Source organism: Mustela nivalis (genome assembly GCF_964662115.1).
Source record: "Mustela nivalis genome assembly, chromosome: 12".
In the NCBI taxonomy this organism is placed as follows: Eukaryota; Metazoa; Chordata; class Mammalia; order Carnivora; family Mustelidae; genus Mustela; species Mustela nivalis.
The window spans coordinates 65,671,862-65,698,293 of record NC_139031.1 but is presented as its reverse complement, the minus strand read 5'-3'; the positions used below and the strand labels follow the sequence as shown (position 1 = coordinate 65,698,293).

At 44.3% G+C, this 26,432-nt stretch overlaps 1 protein-coding gene across 1 annotated transcript in view; it reads right to left on the bottom strand.

Moving 5' to 3' along the window:
- The window catches only part of SLC25A13 (solute carrier family 25 member 13), a 180,519-nt gene that overhangs the window by 19,889 nt on the left and 134,198 nt on the right, over positions 1 to 26,432 (bottom strand). Inside the window, 1 exon segment of the mRNA XM_082693601.1 lies at positions 17,694 to 17,834. Coding sequence (XP_082549727.1) covers positions 17,694 to 17,834 — 141 coding nt within the window.

Genomic DNA, 26,432 nt, shown 5'->3' with positions numbered 1-26,432 from the left:
TCTAACCAAAGCATCTTGGAGACTCAAGGGTTTTTTCTTTTTTTTGTTGTTTTGTTTTTGGTAGGAAATGCCACTCCTGTGTTGGTTCTAGTTCTCTACTGTTCTATTGTACGCTGCTTTGCCATCAAGGATGCTCACATTTAGACAGGCTAGAAATTCAGGAAGTGGCACAGAGTCTTATTACATGGAATTGTAGTCTCTGAGCACGTCGCCTTCACAAAGATAATCTATAAAACATGTCCCACCTTTTCAGTTTTCCTTTCCTTTCCTTTCTTGCCTTCTTTCTTCTGACATCTCCCCACTATCTATTTGCAAGGTTCAGACTGTTTTTACTCTAAGCGTTTCTACCCTGGAAATCTTAATATATGTATTTACTGTCTTTGTTATCTCCTTCCTCCTGTGTAATACATGCATTTTATACAACTTACATTATACGCAACCCCCCATCTTATTGTCAGGTACTTTAATTCTAGCTTTAAAAATATGAACAACTGTAATTACCATCACACATATATTTAAATTCACACAATGCTATTTAGACTAAACATATACCACTCTTTGCTCCTCATTCCTTGCTACGTCTCCAAACTGTCATCTGAATCACTTTCCTTCTACTTAAAGTACATTCTAGAATTTCCTTTAGTAAGGGCCTGTTTGTGGTATGCATTTTCAGTTTTGCTAGTCTAAACAATGTCTTTATTTTATCCCTGTTCCTGGAAGACACTTTCACTGAGTATAGAATTCTAAGTTGAAAGGTTTTTCCTCCACACACTGAAAACACTGTGCTGATGTCTGGCTTTTACTATTCTGGGTTTTTAAGTTGGTTGTCAGTTCAACCATTCTCCTTTGGGGGCACCTGCTGTTCCTTCTGGCCATCTATGGACTTCCCGGAAGTCCTGGTATTCAGCAGTGTCACTGTGACATCTTAATCTGGATTATTTTTATTTATCCCACTTGCGATTTGTTGTGCTTCTGAATCTAAGGACTGATAGCTTTTTAATGGTTCTGGGTAATTTTTAGATATCATCTCTCCTTTCCTTCTGGTTTCCTTTTATACTTATGAGACCAGCTCATACTTTCCTCTGTCTCAACCTCTCTGTTCTGAGTCATTCCCTTATGTTCTAGTTCACTAATTTTCTCTTCAGCTATGTTTAGTCTGTTCTTAAAGCCAGAATTTTGAAATGTTTGGTTTTAAAGTTTAATCATTATAAATATTTCATCCCTTTTAATCTTTTAAAACAAATAAAAACATTCATTTTATATTTCTGATAATTTTGAAATTTAAACCTTTGTAGATTTAAAAAGCTGCCTGTTATAGGTTTAAAAAGTTGCTATCTCTTCTTAAAGTCCCTTGTTTCCTTGTGTGACTTGAGATTTTAGACTATGAGCAGTTCCTTTTCCTTGGAATAATATCTGTGGAAACTCTGAGGTCTGGGCGAAGGTGGGCTTTATTTATTTATTTATTTATTTATTTTAAATTCTAGTTATTGTTGACATACAGTTCAATATTGGTTTCAGGAGTGGAGTTCAGGAGTTCATCATTTACATATAATGCCCACTGCTCATCCTAACAGGTATGAAGGGGGGCTCCTTTCAAGAGAACTTGTGTTTGGGGGCCCATGAGTGGCTCAGTGAGTTAAGTCTCTGCCTTTGGCTTGGGTCAAGGTCTCAGGGTCCTGGGATCAAGCCCTGCATCAGGCTCTCTGCTCAGCAGTGAGCCTGCTTCCCCCTCTCTTTCTCTGCCCGCCTCTCCACCTACTTGTGATCTGTCAAATAAATAAAATCTTAAAAAAAAAAAAAGTAAAAAAGAGGGGTACCTGGGTGCTTCAGTGGTTGAGGCCTCTGCCTTCGGCTCAGTCATGATCTCAGAGACCTGGGATTGAGCCCCACATTGGGCTCTCTGCTCAGCAGGAAGCCTGCTTCCTCCTCTCTCTCTGCCTGCCTCTCTGCCTACTTGTAATCTCTGTCTGTCAAATAAATAAATAAAGTCTTATAAAAAATTAAAATAAATTAAAATTAAAAAGAGAGAACTTGTGTTTGTTTCTGTCAGGTACCTAGGGGTACTACCAATTCAAGACTTTGCCAGCTTGAGAGTTTTTTTAATCACCCGAGAAATACAAATTTAACAATGCAAACCCATATGAGACAAGCTTAGAATTCCAAATTATTACCAAGAGTGGGTCTTCCCCTCTCTCTTCTCTCTCCCTCCAGAACCAAAGCAATTTTCCTTATAGTCCAGAGCGGTAAAAGAGAGCATTTTAATTATACCCTTACACAGAAGGGTTGGCTTACAATTATAACCCTTTGAAGTCCAGCTTTATGGAAGAGGAATTTCTTTAGGACCAGGAATTAGATACGGCAAGAGTAGTCCCTAAAGTAGAGACGTGAAGGACGCACTCAGTCACAGGACTGTTCAACAAGCTCAGCACCTGACAGTAAGTGCCTTGCTTGCCCACCTGAGTTATACCCTTTTCTTTTAGACTTAGCACTCTGGGCAGTTATGTGGCTGTCCCCTGGGGCATCAAGAATTAATACTCAAGTTCAGGTGTTTGGCAAATGCCTTGAAGGCCAAAGCCAGCCAGCCTTAGGGTTCTGCTTATCTCACCTAAATTTTGGCTTGATACTCCTGACTAGCTTATGAATCTGAAAAGGCTTTTACAAAATACACTAAAGTATATTACCCAACATTTTTTATTGTTTTCAATGGGGTGATCAGCTCAAACATCCTATCTGCCAATGGTCAGAAACCCTATGAGGAGAACCTACTGCCTTAAAGAGATGTTCAAGCTGGCTTGCTCTTGATTCATTTCTTTGACAAGTTTCCTTCAAAATGTGCAATATTATACAAATAACACCCCCTGATAATTCCTTTTTCACTTTTTCTCCTTGACATACACTCAATGGAGGCCATCTCTCTTGCACTGTCAACCACTACGGCTGATCACCTAGTCAAGCCTGGTTATCATCCTCATGTTCCACCTTTCTACATGCAACTAACTTCCTGAAGAAAATGACTTTTCAAAGAAGTAGACTGTATTAAAAAAACAAAAAAACAAAGAACAGTAAAAATGTACCATCTCTGGGACATCTGGGTGGCTCAGCTGGTTAAGCATCTGCCTTCAGCTCAGGTCATGATGACTGGGCCTGGGACTGAGTCCCACATAGGCCTCCTTGTTGGGGCGGCAGGCGGGGAGGGGGAATAAGTCTGCTTCTCCCTCTGCCTGCTACTCTCCCTGACAAACAAATATATTTTTTTAAAGTACCATCTTAATATGGATCTATATCTGAATTCTGCCACTTCCTACCAATGGCAGGACACTGTTGGAACAAGAATACAGGCTTTGGGAGTCAGAAACCTGAGCTCATATCACTGCCCTGCCACTTAGCTATACATTCTCAGTATTTCTATACCTCAAATTCCTCATCTATTAAATGTAACTTCTTAGTGACATGAGAATTTAGATCCAATGACTAGCATAAAGTACTCAGTATAATACTTAGCAAAAGGAACTTCAATAAAAGGTGATGATATAAAGGTCACTACCATTAGCAATGAAAAGCACACTGTCCTGTTGCAGCAGAAAATGGAAATAGCTAATATAGTCTTTAAACAACTTGCTGCTGAAGTATTACTACTAGATGGTTTCACACCTGAATCACAGTAGAGTTTTCTATTTATCAGGCTAAGAGCCAATCTTTAATTTGGCAAAACACCTAATCCTAGTTTTGTACTGGTTTGCTAAATTGATCAGACCCCAAAGGGGAATTTTTGAGTGTCACACAGTATCTCCTTTACAGTCAATAAACATTTTTTTAAAGAATTTACTTATTTGACAGAGATCACAAGTAGAGAGAGACAGAGAGGAGGAAGCAGGCTCCCCGCTGAGCAGAGAGCCTGATGCGGAGCTGCATCTCAGGACCCTGAGATCATGACCTGAGCTGAAAGCAGAGGCTTTAACCCGCTGAGCCACCCAGGTGCCCCTGTCGTATACTCTTTTATATCTGAGTTTTCTTCTTTTAAAAACTATTTTGCCTACTAAAAAAACATGGCGCAGCTTCATGCTCAACTGGTTGTGACCAACTCTTAATTTCAGCTCAGGTCATGACCTCAGGGTTATAACACTGAGTCCCATGTTGGGCTCTGCACTGGGCATAGAGCCTGCCTGGGATTCTCTCTCAACCTCTGTTCTCCACACCCTCTTTTCCTCTTTTAAAAAACAAAACAACAACAACAACAACAAACCAAAAAACCTTTATGGCACTAATTATTAAAGAACTATGGCACTACATGGTTATATTCTATCCCCTCCCCGAGCACTGGTCACTTTGAAGGCAATGATAGCATATTCATCCTTGTAACTCCAGCTCCTAGTAGAGTGTCAGCCCTCAAAAAATATTTGGTGAACAAATGGAAAAATGATTTTAAAAAATGAATAATTTTCCAGTATTTTTTATTTTCTTTATGAAGTTTAAAATTTTTAATTCCAATACAGTTAACATATAGTGTTAGCTTCAGGTGTACAATGTAGTCATTTTCTAATATTTTTAAGAACATTTTCGAGTCCTCTTTTCAGCACACTCAACTCCCTTGGGTAGTGTTTTATAAAAACAGTATTTTTCAGGGCACCTGGGTGGCTCAGTGGGTTAAGCTGCTGCCTTCGGCTCAGGTCATGATCTCAGAGTCCTGGGATGGAGTCCCGCATTGGGCTCTCTGCTCAGCAGGGAGACTGCTTCCTCCTCTCTCTCTGCCTGCCTCTCTGTCTACTTGTGATCTCTCTCTGTCAAATAAATAAATAAAATCTTTAAAAAAACAAAACAAAACAGTATTTTTCAAGGTTCCTCCTTTTATTTCCTATTATTTCCTATTTTATTAGGAAATAGGAAATAAAATGTTTTATTTCCTATTTATTTCCTATAAATTTATTTTATTTCTTATTTTATTTTTATTTATTTCCTATATTTCCTATTTTATTTTATTTCCTATTTTATTTATTTATTAAATAAAATAAATAAATATAATAGGAAATAAATTTTATTTCCTACTCCAAAGTCCAAAGAAGCACGCCTGACCTAGACACAGCTGTTGACCACACATCATCAGAAACTACCCAGGACTGGGGCAGAGTGGCAGGAACCATGTATTTCTACAAGGTTATCCATTAGTTGACATCCCATAATTTAAAATTAATAATAACACATCATACAAACTATGAGCTAGTTTCTAATTTATGTCCTTCACATGCATTATTTTCATAAATCCCGACAACAACCCTATGAACATGTGCACACCTCGACTCTCCTCTTTGATGCACCTAGAACACAGAGACAGGAAGATAGAAAGTCTTTTTCTTTCCAGGTTTTTTTTTTTTTCATTAAGGCAACCTTTAAGCATAATACGGATAATATCATATGACTTCCAATATTATTCTCAAATTCTCACCATATTAGATACAAAACCTGGACCCCTTGAGGTATTTGACATCCTCTTCCGAACTTCAAAAATTCTGCCTTTTAAATAAGATGTCCAAAATGTGCATATCCGTGGAGGGTATTTTTGACAAAGCCATCAGGAAGGCACACCAACAGCTATCACTTGGAACAGCAAAAGCAATACGGCCCCACTGCCAGGTTACCTGGGGCTTTTGGTACAACATATGAGATTCCTGGTTGCTACGCTGCTTAACATAGGAATTTAAAAAAATAAAGGGCCCTTTTGCCTCACAAGGGATAAAATAACTTTAATTTCTACAATTTAAAGAGCTGACAGAAGATCTAACATGTTCTTAGTCTAAAAAAACAAAACAGAGCAAAGCGGAGTCCTTCTCCCAGGATAGCCACGGTATACAAATAGCACTGGTTACAAAAAACCATCAGCAAGAGCAGCTACCTGCCCCGGCCTCAGCCAAGCCAGTTCACAATGCTTAGCGCTGTCTCAACTCTCTCCACTTCCACTCTCACTGTCAATGACGACCCCAAACCTGCCAGCTATGGCTCCCTGTCTGCGCTCAGTATATAACTCTGTGGTCAAACTTCCCCCAACCAGCCAGCATGTGCTCTCTCCTGTCTCAACAGACCTTTATGTGATAGCTCAGGTTTCAAAGAAAGAGAGACTGGACTGAGTTAGCAACCCAGTCTCCTACTTACTTAAAACGTCTGTGACCTTAGACAAATTACCCAAACCCATCAAGACTTCTTTGCCTCGGTGGTAACTTGGGAGCTTAAAAAAAAACCAAAACAACAAAAAAAACTCCAAAAAAAAAAAACCCCACAAAAAACACTACTAACTGCCTCCTTGACTGTAGTATGAATTAAATGACACGACATAATATAGAGCTTTAAGCACAGGGCTTGGCACAGGTAAGCGCTCAGTCACACGACCTCCAATGAGTGTCTGTGCCATTATGCACCGACATGCATTCTCTCTTTCTCTCTCCCAAGCCTGGGCTCTGTGTCTACTGCCTCTCCTGAAATCCTAGCACCATATTCGATCTTGCTATCTTCAGATGCTTCAAATCCTTCTGTCTCTAGAGACTCTTTTTCCTCTCTGTCTATAGTTAGCTATAGTTCTCATAACAAAATTGAAAAAGACAACGAATCTCTCAACCTCCTCTCTCCTGAACATCCTTCCACTCCTTTTCTTCAAGTTGCTGTACTCTTTTCCTTCTTTTCTTTCACAGTAAAATCTTTAAGCTGAGTGGTCTGTAGCTGCTAATATTTTCTCATATAGGTTTCTACTTCTGCCATTCTACTTAAATTGATTTTTTAAAAATAACTGCTGACCTCCATCTTTAAGTTCAAAGACCTTTTTTCTTGGGCTTTATCCTGTCTGGTCTCTGTTGCACTTAATACCACTCACTGCTACCCCCCTCCTCTGTACTTTATCCCTCCACCAACTCCTACTAACAATAGTTCATTTCAGTTTTCCACCTGAGAGCTGCTTCTAGTTTTTTCCATCCATTCTTCTTTTTGCCACCTAGATGCGGGTGGTCTCCACGTTGCATCACTAGTGTCCCATCGGCTTGGAGATATTACCCACTCTCCTAGTTTCACACATGCATATGACCCTTAAAAGAGCCTTTCGGGTCCCCAGCCCTCTGACAAGGTCTGACACGGCTTTGGTTTTATACTCAGAAAGGCAGGGCAGGGCAAACACCAGACAGGGAGTCAGGAGACAGGCTCTTGTAGCCCTACCCCTGCCTACTAAGTCACCTGGGTAAAACCAAGATTTTTGGGCTTCTCATCTCAATTAGAAAGGTAACACAAGATAGAAGGTCTTGTGAAGTTTCTGCAGCTTCTTAAATATCAAAAAATTCTAAAGTTTACTGTATCCAGGTGTTCAAGTCAGAAACCTGGGAGTCATCTTTTAATCTTTATTTTTCACTTTGCCACACTTTCCAAGAATTTATGAGATGGATTCTCAAGCATCCTTCAAATATATCCCCTCTCTCACTGAAAATAAAACTTGTATCTATCTATCTATATATGGCAAACATATCTAAATTTTAAACTGATAAAAAACAAAAAAACCCAAACATATCCCCTCTATCTCCATCATCATTTCCCACCATCCCCAGCCTAGATCCTCCTAACAAGCCACCCACCTTCAATCTTAAGCTCCTACGTGGCATGTCCATACTGAAACTGAATTATCCTTCTTCAAACACTATCCTGATCACACCTTTTGTCCTTGCCTTCCACTGGTGAAAAATGACTCCTCCTTTAAGGCTACCTCCCCTTTGGAAAGCCTGTTGGAGGCAGGCCCCTGGCCAGGGCGGCCTCCGCCATTAAAAAGATGGCGCCTGGCTAGTTGCCAGGTTAGGATTGCCTCGTGAGACTAAGCGGAACGCCCAAAGAGGAAGTAAACAGCATTGGTTGCTAGCGAAGTTGTTCGTTTAGGTGCACAGCCTGATTCGCTCCCTCCTGTACCCTGCTCGCTGATTGGTCATGTAAGCATATATAAGTGTGTAGACTTGTGGAAATAAAAAAAAAAAAAGAAGATGCATCCGAACCAGGGTTCTTGTCGTCCTTGCGGGGCGAGGGCGATAAATGGCGCCGGCACCCGGGAACTAAATAAAGGAATCTTGCAAGGTAATCCGCAGGAAAGCAGGGAGTAAAGGTCCGCAGGTAAGCGGGGACATTAGCCATGTTCAAAAGTGGAAATTCCGCGGTAAAGCGGGGAGTAAAAATAGAAAAACCTTGCAAGGGAGAAGTCCGCAGGTAAGCGGGGTAAAACCACGACAAAGGTGGTGGGAAACTTGTACAAGACCGCAACAAGAAGCGGGGCGGCCATAGAGCCGGGATTTTCTTATCAAAACTGCAGGTAAACGAGGAAGGGACCACGATCAAAGTGGTGGGAATCTTGTACAAGTCCGCAATAAGAAGCGGGGCGGCCTTAGAGCCGGGATTTTCTTATCAAAACCGCAGGTAAGCGGGGAAGGGACCACGATCAAAGTGGTGGGAATCTTGTACAAGTCCGCAATAAGAAGCGGGGCGGCCTTAGAGCCGGGATTTAGCAAGTCTGCAATAAGAAGCGGGGCGGCCTTAGAGCGGAATTTAGCGGTGAGTCTTTAACGTCCGCGTCTGTTGTCTGTGTGTTCATAATGGGATATGAAGTATCTAAAGTGCGGTTGGAAGGGTTTTTAGAAGACCTGCTGAAAGCCAATGGAACTCCATTAAAAGCAAAAACTGCTGGGGCCTTTTTGAATACAGTGGAAAAGGCGGCTCCACGGTTCCTAGATGAAGGCTTGCTAAACATACCTCAATGGGATGGACCACTTAGGGGAGGATTTGAAGAAACAGGACAATAAAATGCCTTTGCCACCCGGGACCCTGGCAATATGGACCTTAGTCCGGGGATGCCTGGTGGGGCCTAAACCCAAATGTGAATCAGCTCTACAAGAGGGAGCAGAGGCATTGGAGGAAGTGAAAGAGGAGAATTTGTCTTTGCCATTGAAGACCCAGTGCAACAGGCAAGACATTATCATAAGCTGTTCCATGTGAATGCTTTAACTCTGCCTCAAATTTAACATAACAAAAGCACAGGCACAGGACATAGTAGTCTCCTGCAGAAATTGTGTGACCTTACTACCTGCACCGTCCTTGAGGGTTAATCCTAAGAGTTTGTTACCTAATCATATATGGCATATGGATGTCACACATGTTTCAGAATTTGGAAAGTTAAGATATGTTCATGTCTCTGTAGATACCTGCTCTGGAATAATTTTCGCCTCAGTGCATGGTGGGGGGGGAAATCCAGAGATGTTATCGCCCATTGCCCACAGGCTTTAGCGGCATGGGGAAAGCCACGCCAATTAAAGACAGGTAATAGTCCAGGCTACATCTCACAACCCTTTAAAGCCTTCCTACAACAACTTGACATTCACTTGATACATGGAATACCCTATAACCCACAAGGACAGAGTGTTGTGGAGCGTGCACATCTTACAATTTAAAAATGCGCTTTATAAACAAAAATGGGGAATAGGGGACACCTTCAGGTCCCCTAAAGATAAGCTCGACACCATTCTCTTTATTTTGAATTTTTTAACGTTGGACAAAACGGGTAAATCAGCTGCAGACAGATATGCAAGTGATGCTGCTGCTTCCCTTAAGCCTTTAGTACTTTGGATGGACACCCTCACAGGAAAGTGGAATGGACCAGATCCAGTGTTAGTATGGAGTAGGGGGTCTGTATGTGTTTTTCCACAGGAAAAGGAGGCTCCAATTTGGATCCCAGAGCGGCTGGTGCGTGCGGCCTTGCCTCCAAACACCAGTCATGATGCTGAAAATGCTGATGATAACTCTGGGGATGCTACACCTCCTGCGGCCGACTCAAGCCAGAGAGCTGTGAGCAGTGGTTAAAGCATGGCTATATCCTTTACCAGTGACTAACTCTTCTCTCATCTTCCCTCCTCTCCCTTTGATACATGGCAGGTCTGTAACTTGCTAGGAGCATGTACTGATATCTCAGCAGTGTCCGTGTTAAATGGTGGCAAATTCCTCAACTGTTCTTATAAACAAAATGACTCCAGTACCTTTGAGACAACAGTTAATGTGTCTTGTCCCAATAATATTACTTATCAGCCCACTCCCATATGCGTCTGGCCACCGTTCCTTTTCCTCGTAACAAATGCTAGCGAGCTGAATGATTGCACTAAGAATTGTTATCTTTCCCAGTGCTGAAATGTCACGGCCTTCAAGCCGGCTGTGATTATGCATATCCCTACCCATGTTCCTATCCCAGTTTCCATTCCAGAGGACAAGTTATCGGTGGTGCTATCCAGAAAGAAGAAAGATTTTGGTATCACAGCTGCCGTTGTGACAGCATTGGCTATATCTACAGCAGCTGCCACGGCAGCAGCAGTCTCGCTTGCTGCAACTATACCCACTGCAGAAGCTGTGAACACCCTTGCAGAAGGAACGGCGGCTGCCCTTCAAACGTAGACTCAGATCAATGCACACCTGCAAGCAGGAATCCTGATAGTCAACCAGAGAGTGGATTTGGTTCAAGAACAAGTGGACATATGGGCGGCCCTATTGGGACTGGGATGTATAGCACCCTTCCCGGCAATTTGTGTAACTCCCATAGCCTATACTAATATGAGTGACTAACAGAATGTCTCCCGACAGCTCTCCCAATACTTGCGGGGGAATTAGTCCGCAGAATTCCAAAACTATACTCAGCACCTGCTACTAGGCATAACAAGGATAAATAACACCAGAGTTGAGCTTGCAACCCTCCCAGAGATAATCAAAACATTGCAAGATGTGTTAACCTTTACGAAACAATGGGCTAGCGTAATTGGTCTGATGATAATCCTCGTAGTGGGCTTGATTCTGCTAGTAAGGAAACTGCAAATTTGGAGGCGGCAGCAACCTAGGCAACAGCAAGCCATGGTGCAGGCCTTGTTAGCCACCGAGGCTGGAACATCCCCCCAAGTGTGGCTAAGTATGCTGGATCGGTAGTCAACGACGGGTAATATTGGTGGGGGAAATATACCAACCTAAGACAGGACGCAGATCATTGATATCTGCCGTCTGATGACGGGTAAGGATATTCCCCGCCACTGACAACCTAAGACAGGCACGATCCCTGCCATAAAAGAAAAAAGGGGGAGATGTCGGAGGCAGGCCCCTGGCCAGGGCGGCCTCCGCCATTAAAAGATGGTGCCTGGCTAGTTGCCAGGTTAGGATTGCCTCGTGAGACTAAGCGGAATGCCCAAAGAGGAAGTAAACAGCATTGGTTGCTAGCGAAGTTGTTCGTTTAGGTGCACAGCCTGATTCGCTCCCTCCTGTACCCTGCTCGCTGATTGGTCATGTAAGCATATATAAGTGTGTAGACTTGCAGAAATAAAAAAAAAAAAAAAGAAGATGCATCCGAACCAGGGTTCTTGTCGTCCTTGCGGGGCGAGGGCGATAAAAGCCTTTCTGTCCTTGCCACTGAGTCAGCCCCAATTCCCCAGGGACCACGTCGTACACTCCCAGACAGCCCTTTCCAACTGCACACATGCTGTATTCCAAGGATCTTTTTACCTGTCTGACTGCTCCATGTGATGGTGAACTTCTTAGAAAACCATGCATTTTTGTTTGTATCCCCAGTGCCCAGTGCAGAGCTTGCTAGGTGAAGGAATGGAAGACTCCAGAAATGCGAAATCAAGCTTTCAATCAGATACTTTCTTTACATTTGATGTCCCTGGTACCATAATCTTTGGTCACTACTTGCCATTTCACTCACTTTTTGCGCTCTAATATCCTTGTTTGTAACTTGGGAACACCTGGCTTTTGCTTGCCATTCATTTGCTCAACAAGTATTTATCAAATGTCTATTTATTTATGTGCCACAAACGGTTACAAACAGCAGTGAAAAAGTTAGCTCTCTGTTATCAGAGTATACTCTAGATGAGCAGACACAAACACACAACCACATCTACAACCAGCAGATGGTACTGGGTTCCCTAAACAGAACTGGAAGATGGCACTAGGGACAGTGAGCGATCTGGCTGTTTTTCCAAGCAAGCCTCTACTGACCTAAGATGTGAAGGGAAGAAACCTTCAGGCAGAGGGAGTGAACTTGGAATACCTGAATAAAAGAAAGGCAGTCAGTGTAGCTAGAAGAGGATGGCACAAAATGGAGGGTGGAGAAGATGGGGCCACCGGGGAGGAGCTGGGACTCTATTCTAAGTGCAGCAGGAACCTGCTAGATGGTTTTCCATCAGGGACCCCAGTTTCTGTAGGGCACACTTATTTCTCATTTCCTCTGGTTTCTGCTCAAATATCATCTCATCTGAGAGGCTCCATGGATCACCCTATTAAAATGTATCCCCCCACTACCACATCCCACCCTGCCTTGGCCCTTCTCCACTCACCTGCCTCCTTTCCCTTCTGATGTCAGAGATGTGCAAGGTTTTTAAATTATTTATTTATTTATTTATTAGTAGAGCTGACACAATTATTACATTCATTTCAGGTGTACAACAGTGATTCAACATCTCTGTATATGCTGAGCTCACCTCAAGTGTGGCTACCAGAGGTCACCACACAACCCTACTGCAGGGTCACTGACTCAATTCCTTATGCTGTGACTTTTATCCCTGCAGCTGATTTGCTCCATAACTAGAAGCTGTACCTCCCCCTCTTCTTCACCCATTTTGCCCATCCCTCCGCCTCCCCAAAAACAAAAATCTGTTTTCTTCAAGGGTGACTTTTTCTACCCACCAACCCCTGAGCAGGGAAGGGACTCCTCACCTACCAGTCAGCTTTCATCAGAAGTATGTTGATTGCATTCCCAATCAATTAATCTGATTACACTTTAAACAGATCAATTCTGGGGACAACAGATTTAGGGAAGTCAAGAATCAAAATGAATAAGCCCATGAGGAGGCTTTCACAGAGGCCCAGAGGAAAGACAAATATGGGAGGTAGGGGTGAGAATCAGCAATGGAGAGGCTGTAAAACCATGAAGTGGCCCTCGGTGTTAGAAAATTCGCAGGGCACCACTGTCCCCAAGGGCACAACGGGTGGGGCCATGAACTCATAAAAATATTTTTTAAAACGTTATTCTTTAAGTTTTTATTTATTTGACAGACAGAGATCACAAGTAGTCAGAGAGGCAGGCAGAGCGAGGGGGGAAGCAGGCTCCCTGCTGATCAGGGAGCCCAATGTGGCCAGGATCCCAGGACCCTGGGATCATGACCTGAGCCGAAGACAGAGGCTTTAACCCACTAAGCCATGCGGGCGTCCCAAAATAGATATTTTTAAAACTACTAAATTGAGTAATTATTCTTATGTACTCCTATTTTATCAAGCTCAATTTGCTAAACTGTTGTAATCTAACAAAATCTACTAACACTAAAACAATGCACATGCCCCTTGACCTAAAAATTTTAATTGCTAGGAACTTATCATTTGTATATACTCATAAAAATATGTCAAAATATCTCGCAGGGATATTCACCTTGCTGTTGCTGGCAATACCCACAAACTGGAAACAACATGAACACCTATCAACAGGAAACCGCTTAAAAAAACTCTAGATAAAATTCTACACAGCTCTTATATAAAATGAGGAAAGAGCTTTAAGGTAAATTGTGTGCATTTCAAACTCACATAACATTGTGTGTCAACTATAGTTCAATTAAAAAAAAAGAAATACTGTGTATTTAGAAATACTCTATTTGCATTAACACACACACACACACAGAGCACTGACATTGATCCAGTATGTGATATACAGAGAGGAAGAAAGAATTGAGAAATATTGATGTAAACAGGTTTTCTTTTCTGAAGGGTATGTAACGAAGAGTGGTTATCCTCTGAAAAGAGGAGGAAACGGGAGTAGTAGAGAGAGAATCTTTCTCACATGCGTTCCTGAATTATTTTTTTTGCAATGTGAACTTGTATTTTAACTTTTAGATCTCCTGGAGACAACTAGCAGACGAAATAGGAATGTACCCGATATATCATTACTTGCTTTCTGATTTTATGGCCAGTAGCTCCAACAGCTCATTCACGTACACTCCGTGAACGAACAGACATACGCGACATGCACGCATGCGTATGAAAACTGTGTCTGAACACTGCTGAATGCAGTGGGACAAACGCTTTTGGTTAGAACACAGCAGACGCACAGCCCACATCCCGAGGTAACCACTTTCCAGGGTACAACTGATGCGTAACTCATGATTAAACAATCCGAAAGTGGCTGCCAACAATGCTTGCTGTCCTGGCTGTCAGTGCCTCACGGACCTCACGGACCTCACTGTCCTCAGAAAAAGACAGAAATTGGTCCACTGCTTAAGGAAGCATCTTTGTAGCCTCTATCAGCCATGTTCCCATTTAATGTGAAATGAGGTGTCTTTCTCTTCCTACAGTGTAATCCATTCCCTTATCAAAGCTCTCTGTTGCCTCCTATGGAAAAGGCACCATCCAAGAGAAGAGGGATCAGAAGATGGATACCACCTCCTCTTCCAGGACAGAATGTATTTAATTTATTTTACTTATGCTCCAGCGGCTTATGCAGTTAAACAAAATTATGTAGACCTCATACATTCTTAAGAAAGGTAGTGTATGTTGCAGGTTTTGTTAAAAACAAACAAACAACCCCCCCCCCCAAAAAAACCAGCAAAACCAACTACATTATATTCAAGTAGCTCCTGCAGGGGCAGTTAATTATCCTGCCCTGACTTCAATCACCTAGTTTGCACAGCGACTCGATCTCTTAATGTTACCAAAAGAGGGGGGGCTTTGTTTGCAGAGTTCACTGTATCTGCTCTAAACTATTTCTAACCTCAGGAATGTGAAATGTTTACCACAGCCACTTTTTTTTTCAGTTGTAAATGTATTTTTAAAGCAAATATTCTAATTACCATTTACTGGGAAGTCACAGAATAGCTGGGCATTTTGCAAGTCAATTCAGGAGAAAAATAGGAAGACCGGTTAAGTCCAATTTAGGCGAGGTTAAACAGCAGGCCTAACCACACAGACAGAGCCACTCACTGAGCACTCCCCTGGGTCCCACATTGTCGTGTTAACGACAGCAAACAGAAGACCCGAGGGCAGGAGAATGAAGATCACCAGTCCGCACTAAGACCAGGACACCAGTTCTCCCTCTCCCTTTTTAAAGACCCACTGGCAGGGACACATACAAGTTCTAAAGTATTAGGTCACTCCTGGTCAGGTGCATTTTTCTACCCAATGATGAGGAGAAACAGAAAAACCTTTATTACTGAAAAGCGCTATCCTGAAACAAAATCACATTAAACCATACAGAAATGCAAAAGCTGTGATGCCTGGACAAGGATGGCTCTTGAATTGCTAAATGACTTCTGATCAGGGAGGGCTGGGGGACGGTGAGTGGGGCCGGAGGAGAGCCAGTCCCCAGAAACAAAACTGCGGGATACTGTAAGGGAGGATCCCGCTGACGGAGCGGAAAGGTGAACTCTGCTGAGTGAGGTCTAGACTCCGTCTTAGCCGATGGAGCCGATGACACCCATGACCTGCAAAAAGGATGAGACTGCCAACTCACTCTCCTGCACAGAAATCAAGTTTCCCGAAGCTCAAGGTGGTGGTGACCTCACTTGGTAATTACCACTACACCAAAAGCGGCGTTTTCTAAGAAGGCACCAAGCCCTGTGGAATGCCTCTGAACTAGATTAAACCACAGGGCTAGTAATTAAACCAACTTTATATGGGAGAGATCTCTTGCTCAAACTTGAGCGGTCCTGCTCATTTCAGGAAAGCAACTGCAGCACGGAAGTGGAAACAAGCCACCTGGGAGCCCCAGCGTCAGCACAGACGCCATCCTCAGCAGCCTCTGCCCTCCTAACTGCGAAACTGGAGCCCTGATCCTTCCCAGGGGCTGGAGAGGGGATTTCAGTTTGGAAATGCCGTGAAGGTGGAAAGGGCTCGCTCTCAGTCTTGTATCATTTGCAGGTAGTTTAACAGTCTCCGTTTCTGTGTCATCAAACAAGTTTTTACCATTTTATCTTTCGAGACATTTCGATAGCAGTCATTGCCATAGCGCCTAAGTGCTTTCCCCCCAGACAGCCCGCTGAAAGACGGCGTGGCGTCTTGTCAGAATGACGCGCTGCCACATTGTGTTACAGTCTGCAAGGAGCCTAAAAATTTAGAAAAGATGATTTTTCTTCAAATTTATCAATGCTATGCTTCGTGACAATACAGCGATGAGTTCCTTTGCGGCTGGATAATAATTTGGTAGATGAAATGGCTCTAACAGTGTTCTCCGCGGCACAATCACACACTGAACATTTGAAGTGCTACTTAAAAAACCAGCACATTTATTCCTAAACACCACACATGCCTAAATATAAAGCAAGGTTTCCCCCTAGGTCCCCAGAAAATAAGGGGTCACATTATATTCAATTCTAACAAGTCTCGGATCAGGGGGTACTTTTCCAATCCCTTCACCCTGAGAAGTACAGAGTAGCATTCCGGGAAGGGCAAATTTGCTCGAAACAACGTCAGCTCTTACTAAACTAACACTGGATGCCTCCCAAGATCACCTGCAAAGCTTGAGTTTTTAAAAAAAGGGTGAAAAACTCTTCCTGGGAGTTGGATGTCACAAATGCTGTGCTGGATGTCAAAACCAGGCACTGGAAGTTCACTCTCAAAAGCAGTTATCGGTTGTTACACAATGGGACCAGGTATGTCCACTAAGGGTGAACCGGGGAGAGGAGAAAAGAAACAACTGTCCTAATGTTTTGTGTCTGTAGGATAAAACTTCCAGGGATGACCATGCACCCAGAGCCCGCAAATGCTTCACCTTGCCAGCGTGAGATACAAATGAACACAGTGCCCTCCGTGAGACCACGTGAATGGCTGATTCAAAAAGCGGTGATCAAAACACTGATTCAAAATTTTTACAAAGAGTTTGCACAGAATATTTCTTGATACCTATGTACAGAAAAGAGTAATACCAATTTTATAGGATGGGATTTTGTATATTTATGGGGAAATCAATGACCACCATTTTCTGTGAACATCTGACTTCAAGTTTACTTATTCCTGAAGCTTTACTTAGTCAAGTTGGCCACAAAAAACATTTTTTAAACCTTCTTACTGAAAAATGGTAAACACCTTATGTTTGATAAAGCCTTAGAGCTGTGCATATATGGAGCTAATTCTAACAGATTCCAATTCAACTTTTTGGTAGAGGATTGTGAATAACAAATATCAAGAACTTTCTGAAAGCCCAGTTTTTGTCATTATTCCAAAAACCTGTTTTCTAAATGAAAAATACATACGGACAGGGCCGAATGTACAGGACCAGGAAATAAATTCCCCATCTGGTACAGGCTTTTCCTGGAACTGAGTGCTCAGCCTGTCTTCCGAGAAACGGCACCCTGTGATCCATCTAATCCTTCATAGAGGGCAGCACTGGGAACTAGGGTTTTGCACCAGTAACAAAACCAAAAGTTCCCTGCCACTGATGCTGTAAGGAGCTACGCAGCTGGACGCCATTCACCTCACAGTCAACCGTGATCAGTGTATTCTGAGGATGGCTTTTTGACAGCGGGCGTGAAGGTGCCCTATGGGCCCTGGTGGAATGTCTTCTCCAGGTACCAAAATGTGAAGAATCGATTTCATGCTGAGGAGAAGTTTACTTACATAGTTTGCCCCATTTGCTAATTTAGAAGTTGAACACGGAACTAATAATTGACTAAAAGGAAAGTTACCTTGTAGATCCCAAAGAACCCCAGGTCCCTTACGACAGACAGGGCACTGACTCGGGGACCAGTGGTGATCTCTCCAGCCACTTGCAAACGGATCTTGACGATTTCCAAAGGATTTGTGAAAATGACCTGGGAGCCTCCTGCCTAAAAGAGAGAGAAAGTAAAGATTTAGGACCAAAGAAGGGTAAGGGTAAGATGGGTTAGGAAGAGTGGAGGCATTATCCTTCACGGAGTGCAGAATATTCCATCTTCAAGAGTTTATAGTTTCACAATTAAGACAGTGACAAGTCTGATCAAAAATACAGCTATTGCCAAGGAGACTTTGGGTACTAAGATCCTATTTCCTTCACTCAGAGGTTGAAAGAAGGAAAAAACCAGAGACTGATGTCTCCTGGCCTCACCAGTGTCTTCACATGGAAATGACAAAGATTCCCTGAAGCACAAGCAGCTGCCATCACAGGGCTCAAAGCCAAAGGCACAAAGGCAACAAGAGAATGAAAATCAAAGAGTATCCAAATCAAGACACACTAACCTGCTTGTCAGAAAAGGAGGAGACCAGGTGGACACAGGTTCTCCCATGACGGACCTCCTGACTCTGGCAGTGACTCAAGAATTGCCAGAGAACATGTAAACGTAGATGAAAGCTCCTTTTTCTCCTCTTAAAAAATCAGGTCCATCATCAAACACCCTTTTTTGGAGTTGCATATTCTTATAATTTTATTTATGTATTACCTGTGTAAGATTGCTCTTTTCACGAAGATAAATGTCCAAGTAGTGAAAATATGCATTAAATCAATCATGGCCCAAACTTTGAGCAACGTGTGTTATTTCATTCCAGCAGTGACTGGGTGCCCCACCCCTGTGACCATTGGTGGAAATCATTAAAGTGTACTATAAGGGAAATTTTAAGCTAGTTATTTCAAAGCTAAGCCTGTATTTATTATAAGCAATTACATTCTTTCCCACTGTACTTCAACTTGTTATTCCTTGTCACACATACATTAAATTTTTATTTCATCCGCACTCAGGCTGACGCAGGGTACAGTTCAGAATCCTGACTGCACAGTAACGTTACCACAGAGCGATGCCACCACAGCAGCGATGCTGCTATTTTACAGCTCCGTCGGTGCCATCACGGCAACACGCATGATGTAGACTCACAGGACACAAAACTACTTCTGGCTAGATTCCCTGACGTCATTAGCCAATGTATGGGCCCTCACCAAAGGGCCAGTACTGACCAACAGTGGCTGCAAAGATGATCTTGGAAGTATAACTTAAACTACTCGGAAACGAAAATGAGATAACGTACATACCCAATGCTCGGGGATGAATTAAATGAATCTGAGTATGCCATGCAATGAGTACTGTATGCTGCCGATAGAAATACTGTGGAAAATGTTCAACATACATCCTGGGAAGTAAGACCCCTCCTACTGAAACGCACGTCCAGCTGTCCCCGTTAGTCCTTACCACCATGCACAGAACACACCAGTGCAGTGCTTGTGACTGGTAGGATACAAGTGGTTTCTTTTCTTTTCTGCTCTATTTTGTATTTCTTCTACACAGATCATGTATTACCTCTACAAAAAAAAAAAAAAAAACAAAAAAAAACACAAATGCCTCTACATAACTTACCTGATATACATAGCAACATTAGAAAAAAAAAAAAAAAGAAATCTGTTCACCCATTAATTCTCTATAAATCAAATTGCTTTTTCACCTTTACTAAACTTGATCCCTTAATCAAGACACACTTGTTGTTAAAAACAGACCAAGCTTTCTACTCTCTGCCCATATTACAACTGTTTCCAAGGCAGCGGTATTGCCAGTGTCTTGACTGCCACACGGACCAGTCCTTCTCACTTGCTTGTTTTACTCACCCCCTCCGGCTCTCCTAGGTGACTCTTAGAAGATGGGGCAAACAACTCTGGTAGAAAAAAACCTAGAACGGATGCATCAAAAGGCCCAAGAAAGGCCCTCGTAAAGTGGGAAGAAGAGCGTGAGGCGACACGCCCAGAGGCCAATGTGTTCTTCTGGTCTGCACAGACACTAGGCTCCCTCTTCTCGTTGGCTTAGAAGAGCCATGCTTTGCTTCCACACTGCTGTGACCTGCAAGGAGGTGGTGGACCCAACCCACAGCCTGTCCTCAGCCCTTCAGGATTCTGTGGGGTTGCACCTCCATTGCTGCACAACACCCGCCAGGGAGTTAAGGTCGGCAGAAGGAAGTGAGGAGACGGACCCAGCTTAGTAACAGCACCAATGGCACAGTGAGGATTAGGTTTGTGCTTCTTGATCCAAGCTCTTGAGCTGCAGTAATGAATAAAAACTTATTTTGAAATCATGCATGGGAGCAGAACTGCTGAGAAAGACTTGCGGAGTAGGAATTACTCTGAGACTGATTTTTAAAAGCTCAGAAGTGGGCAAGAGCATCTCTACCAAGGGCAGAAGGGAAAGCGGTCTGCATACACTGATCTCAAAGAACAGCACAGGAACAAACGCAAGGCAGCACACATGGCCTGCAGGCGGAGCGTCCCGTGGGAGGACCAACCCCACCCCCCTCGTCCCTTTGAGTCAAACCACCTCACCTCATACGAGGCCCAAATTGATGGTTGAGTCAAACCACCTCACCTCATACGAGGCCCAAAGAGATGGCGAACGGACTGCAGCCAGCACAGTGCTTGGGACATGGTAGTGACTCCAAACCTGACTCTTTTCCGGTCTCCTAAGAGGGACGGTTCTTCTCTCCATCTGCATATTAGTCACTTTAAGAGCTCTGAAAAGCAGTGACTTCTAAATCCTACTCCAGACAAATAAGAAATTCTGCAACCACCCTTTTACAAACTGCTCCTGCAGGAGTAAGATGTGCAGTGAGAGCTGACGATTGCCTGACTTCACTGCATCACCTCCAGATCCCTCCGAATGCTGAGAGGCTGCTAGACAGGCCTCCTACAGCTGGGATTTCTTTTCTATCTTTTTTTTTTTAAAGATTTTATTTATTTATTTATTTGACAGAGAGAAACCACAAGTAGATGGAGAGGCAGGCAGAGAGAGACAGAGGGAAGCAGGCCCCCCACTGAGCAGAGAGCCTGATGTGGGACTCGATCCCAGCACCCCGAGATCACGACCCGAGCCAAAGGCAGCGGCCCAACCCACTGAGCCACCCAGGCGCCCCCAGCTGGGATTTCTAATGCCAGCTTTGCACTTTATTTCAGAAAGCAACTTTATTTTACATGTGACCTCACAACAAACTTCTACAGATCCAAGTGGTGCCATTAGTAAAGGTACAATTCTTAGGTACAGAATTGCCTTCTTACTTGTTCTCTTCCATCTGTACAAACACTTGTCAAAGTTCAGGTTATATACAAAATAAGAACTTAATACTCCATTCCCTGACTCCAAGCCAATCATACTGATTCTCTGAGCACAGCAGAGTGAATTCTAATCACTAAGGACAATGCAAAAGTCAGATCCACTTCAGACAGCTGCAGGGAACAGACACACTGGGAAGAGAGGGTAGGGATACCGAGAAAAAAGGATAGGCTCCTTGCCTCGGGTGGTCTCAGAAAGAAAGAACAGACAGATTCAAAGTGGCACATTGTAGAGGTTCCGAAGATGAATAGGTCCTTTGGAGTCAAGCTAGAGGGAAACGGGAGACCCCGAGGCACCGAGCGATGAAGCTTATCACCAGATGCGCAGTGTCTGGGCATCACCACGACAGGACCACTGAGCGGCATGCTGGCTGCGGCTGTCCCGACTCCCGGCCTGTTGTCCATTCACAGTGCCTTACCCCTGTGCCTCCTCTGGGAGATCAAAGACAGTGGGCTCCAGGGGCTGCCAACAGGAACACCTACTGTGTGTGCCGGCTTGGTGTCCCTCATCACTGGAGAGACCTGGCTGTGTGAAGACATCCTGTGTGTGCGTGTGGAACTGTGTCACAGATCACTTCCCTGTGACTTTCCGGAGTCTGTGGCAAGTAGAACGGGCGAAGACCTTCGACACTAGGACTTGCTCTGTGTGGTATGTCGTCTTTACCGCGGGCACACAGACTCATCTACAGGTCTCTTGGTGTGCTCCTTCTCGCCGGAATCGTAGCTGCTAGTGCATCCGTCTAAAGACAAACACGCACTCACGGCAGACTCACCTCTGCTACCTGATCATGCTTTCACTCACATCATAAAGATTCACCACATATTCATAAGTAATCGTGCTCAGAGTTTGTCCTAAGAACTCCAAGCACATGAGGTGAGTGAGAAAGCATGCCTGTTCTCAAGGAGCTTGAAATAAGAATGAAGGAATAAATATTAATGAAGCACCCCTTACTGGCCACTGGGGTATTGCTCTGCATGGATTACCTATCTCCAGCCCTCCCAGAGGTCTTTCTTCTAGATTTTACAGAAGAGAAAACTGAGGCATAAAACTTTAAAGGAACTGCTATGGGTTGAACTGTATCCAAAAAAATTCATACACTGAAGTGAGTCCTAACCCTCAGCACCTCAGAGGGTGACTGTATTTTGAGACAGGCCCTTTCCAAAGGCAGCTAAGGGAAGAAGAGGTCATATGAGTGGGTCCTACTCCAACGTAACTGCTGCCCTACTATGTACCATAAGAGCCAACTGAGATACGGACACAAACGTGCACACAGAAGAGACCACGTGAGCGCACAGAGAGAAGGCCGCCATCATCGAGCCAAGGAGAGAGGCCTCAGAAGAAACCAACCCTGCCGACACCAGCTTGGACTTCCAGCCTCCAGGGAGGCGAGAAAATGAATTCATGTTGTTTAAGTCACCCAGGCTGTGGTATTCTGTTACAGCAGCGCGAGCAAGCCAATACAGCACTTATGCAGGGCTACGCAGCCTGCGAGCAGAGGATTTTCGACTGCGCTCAATAAATACATGCCTTATGAGGAGGAAAAAACAGCACATGGGAAGAAAGGTAATTATAATATACAAGAGGTAAGGTCCAGACAAATTGCCATGGCAATCTGAAGGAGGGCAAGATTTCTGCTGGCTGGGATACTGTGGGGAGGCGGCATGTAAGAAAATAACACATCAGCTGGCGACTGCGTGCAGTTCGGATTTAGCTAATCCAGGTGGAGAATGGCACAAAGGCACAGTGACGGGGGCCTGCCACACTCACAGGGTACAGAGACCCACACCACACCTGTCCAAGCGAAATCTTAGTAAGAGTGATCACTATGGTGAGATCAACATTTTCACCCACTGGCATTTATTTGGGTGCTTACTATGTACCAGGCACTATGCCAAGAGCGCTGTAAGAATCTTCCCTTTTGGTCCTCATCACAGAAGGTGGGCAACACTCTTCCAGTTTTAGAAGAGAACAAAGCGAGACCAGAAGGCTGAAGGAGCTCATGTAACATACCCGAAATCACAAAGCTGGGAAGGGGGGAGCCTGGACGCAGAGCACACCTGCCGTGCCCTCATGCCACGGAGCACCGCACGTTCGGTCCTGGCAGCTCGCAGAACCTGCCAGCCACTCACACGGGGCCTGCGGTGCTAGGAGACAGACAATGCGGATAAGGCCACGGGGGCCAAATCACAGGACGTCTCGAATGCGACGCTGAAGACTCGGGCTCCATCCTGAAGACAGCACCTTCCACTGCGTGTGCCGGGAGGAGAGCAGGTCCGGAATCAAGCCTGGGAGCTGGAGAGGTCATGACTAGTATCTGTGTTGCAGAAAGATGACCGGATGGCAGCAGGGAGAGGGTTCAGGAGGGAAGGAGAGCCCTGAGGCAGGGCGGACAATTAGGGCCTGCTAAAGCAGACTAGGTGGGAGATTTAAAAAAAAAACAAAAAAAAACAGGCCAGAATCAGAACTTCACTGATCAGGTAAGGGGTAGGGGTTGCGTAAGTAACAGACATAGTACCGAGCACCGGGCCTGGCTGCTGAATGTGGGGCCAAAGGAGTGTGTGGGAGCAAAGAAAGAACCCAGCGTTTTACATCTGTGTAACAGGACCACAGGCACATAAGGGTGGGGGACACTTCCGGAAGGCAATGGAAAGGTGCGCTGGGAGCAGGGACGGAGACAGAGGAGAGCCTTTCCCCACATCTGTGCTAACCAAAGGCAGGAGCTTCCATGGGCTACAGGGAGATGAAACACACAGAGTGGAAACCTAAGATGTGACGAGAAGCCTCTGCCACAAACCACAGTGTACAGAAGTCCAGGCACTGAAGTCAAGAAAGGGACTTCCGGAGGGGAGAAGCCAACAGTGGAATGGCAGCAATGCCTGCTGGCACAGGGAGACAAGGTCCGGCATACGGTGTGATCTGTGACCGGGAAGATGGGAAAATGGACGCTGGGGAATTAGAGTTTGTAGAATCCACATTTTTTTTTTTAAGATTTTATTTATTTATTTGACAGAGAAAGACACAGCGAGAGAGGGAACACAAGCAGGGGGAGTGGGAGAAGGAGAAGCAGGCTTCCCACTGAGCAGGGAGTCCGATGCGGGACTCAATCCCAGGACCCTGGGATCATGGCCTAAGCCGAAGGCAGCCACTTAACGGCTAAGCCACACAGGTGCCCCTATAATCCACATTTTTAAGGGAAGGGAAAGGGAGAGGCGATATCATATTTGGAAACAAGCAAGGTAGAATGCAAATGTATTTAGCGTAATTAAGGAGAAAAGGAAGACAGAACTGGGGATGGTTATGTTGCACTTATACAAGACAGCATACAGGTTCCGGGTAGGGGAGGAGAGGAAAGCAGGGTGTGAAACCGGGCTTTTCCCTACTCCTTCTGCTCCAAAGATACAGAAAAATATAATCAAATGGGTCAGGATCCAGCAAACGGAGATCATGAAAGTTCTGAAGCATAAACCAAACATAAAAACAAATGACCTCTGAGAATCGACAGTAAACACAATGTCCTGGCTCCCCAGAAGTTATGGTGAGCTTAGTCCAATGTGCAACACAGACAGGTCAACAAGGTAGCTAATGACTTCTGGAAGACGAGTCCAGGGCAATGGCTCATGCATTCCCCGCCTCAACTCCGAAAGACGGAGACACAGTAGGCTGCGGTGTGCCCATGTGCTGGTTAGGGCTGTGATGTGCACCTGTCCAAGAGGACCCAGAGCCACGGAAGGCACCACAGTGGGTTTCCTGAGACCCTAGCCCACTGAGTGCATGGGACCGGCAGGTGAGGAATGAGTCAGTTCAGTGAGATGGGGACTCTTCCCTGGGCTGTTACCAGGTACTGAGCAAGAACACTGCACTGCCCAATGCACTGTAGTGAATACCAGGGTCAGTATGACAAAGTATTTTGTAGCAACTTTTTTAAAAGAAATTGTGTTCCCACTCTATAGCAGCTGTGTAAGAGTGCACAGAACTAAGAAGAGCCTCCACCCTTACAGAGCACACATTCTGGAAGTTATTTATAGGACTATGTAAAGATGAAATGAAAGCGTGCACATAAAGTGTGTATCCTAGTACTTAGCATGCTACTCAATCAACGGTACTGATCACCATTAACAAATACTGTTTAGGTGAATTTCGCTTACCAAATGCTCTCAAAGCCAGTACAATGAGCTCCCATTTTGTCTTTCCCTAGAAATCTGTAAATTAAACTTTCTTTTTGAGGAAAGCACCGTGATACTGAGCATTGTATGAAGTAGTAATCTAGAGTAAAAAAAGTTTCAAGGGGGAAAAAAAAACCTCTCCTAGTGATGGGTGATGGAGAGATGCTCAACATAATGGGAGTGTTTTTATTTAAATTCATTTAACTTTATCAGTTAAATCCAAGCTAACATTCAACAAAACTTGGGTACTTCTAATTCTGAAATACTTCTGTTACTGATAAAAGCCTCGTCCTGTCCAGCTGTAGGAAAGAGCTGGTAAAGCAGCCATGGTAGCTAACCAGTACAGTGTCTCTCCCACTCTCTTGGGGAAACTGGTTTCTGCACTTCCATCCAGCTGTGGACGGCCCCCAAATATCAGCAAACCACTCTGGAAACAAGCACCATGAGTCACAGAAGCAGTGGAGACGGAGATCAGGTTGGGCACTGCACCAAAGCTCCCCACCACCGAAAAAGAGGCACTGGGCACGTTCTTCTGACCAGGCCGTGAGACTGCTATAGGGAAAGCCTCACAAATGCCCATTCCATCCAAAATCAACTTCTACTGCCTTTGGACCTTTAAAGCTGTCCTAAGTCAATGCTGGACATCCCATTCTGCTACCAAACATCCACATCTCCGGGAGAGCTGCAGTGGCTGTGATCTACAGCCACTACAGGACTACAATGCACTGTCTTCGTCAGTTCACCTGTGCATCAGGAGGGCTGAGGGCAACCCAGCTCAGCCAGGGGCATGGGACTGAGCAAGCTGCAACTATGTCAGCGTGAGGCCCAAGCACCAAGCCTCCCAAATGGACAGGGCTCTCTCGACACAAAGCATCATTATTTCCAAATGCTCTAATTTTTCACGTGACATGCTCCTCATGGCTCGAAGTAAAATCACAGGGTTTTTCCCTCTAATACCCGCCTCTCTGAAATGGACTAGAGAGAATGCAAAGAACCTGAAATGTGGCTCCTGTCCCAGCTTTTGCTCATTGACCAAAGACTACTGTAAGCTTGATTTCTTCTTCTTTCTCACAATTCTCTCACCCAAATTTCTCTTGCCATGTTATGTAATGATGAAGCTCACTGTTGACACTTCTGATGCCGCACAGGTAATTTTATTGTGGGAAGGGGTGAATCTACTTTTTAAAAACAGAATTTCAAAAAATCA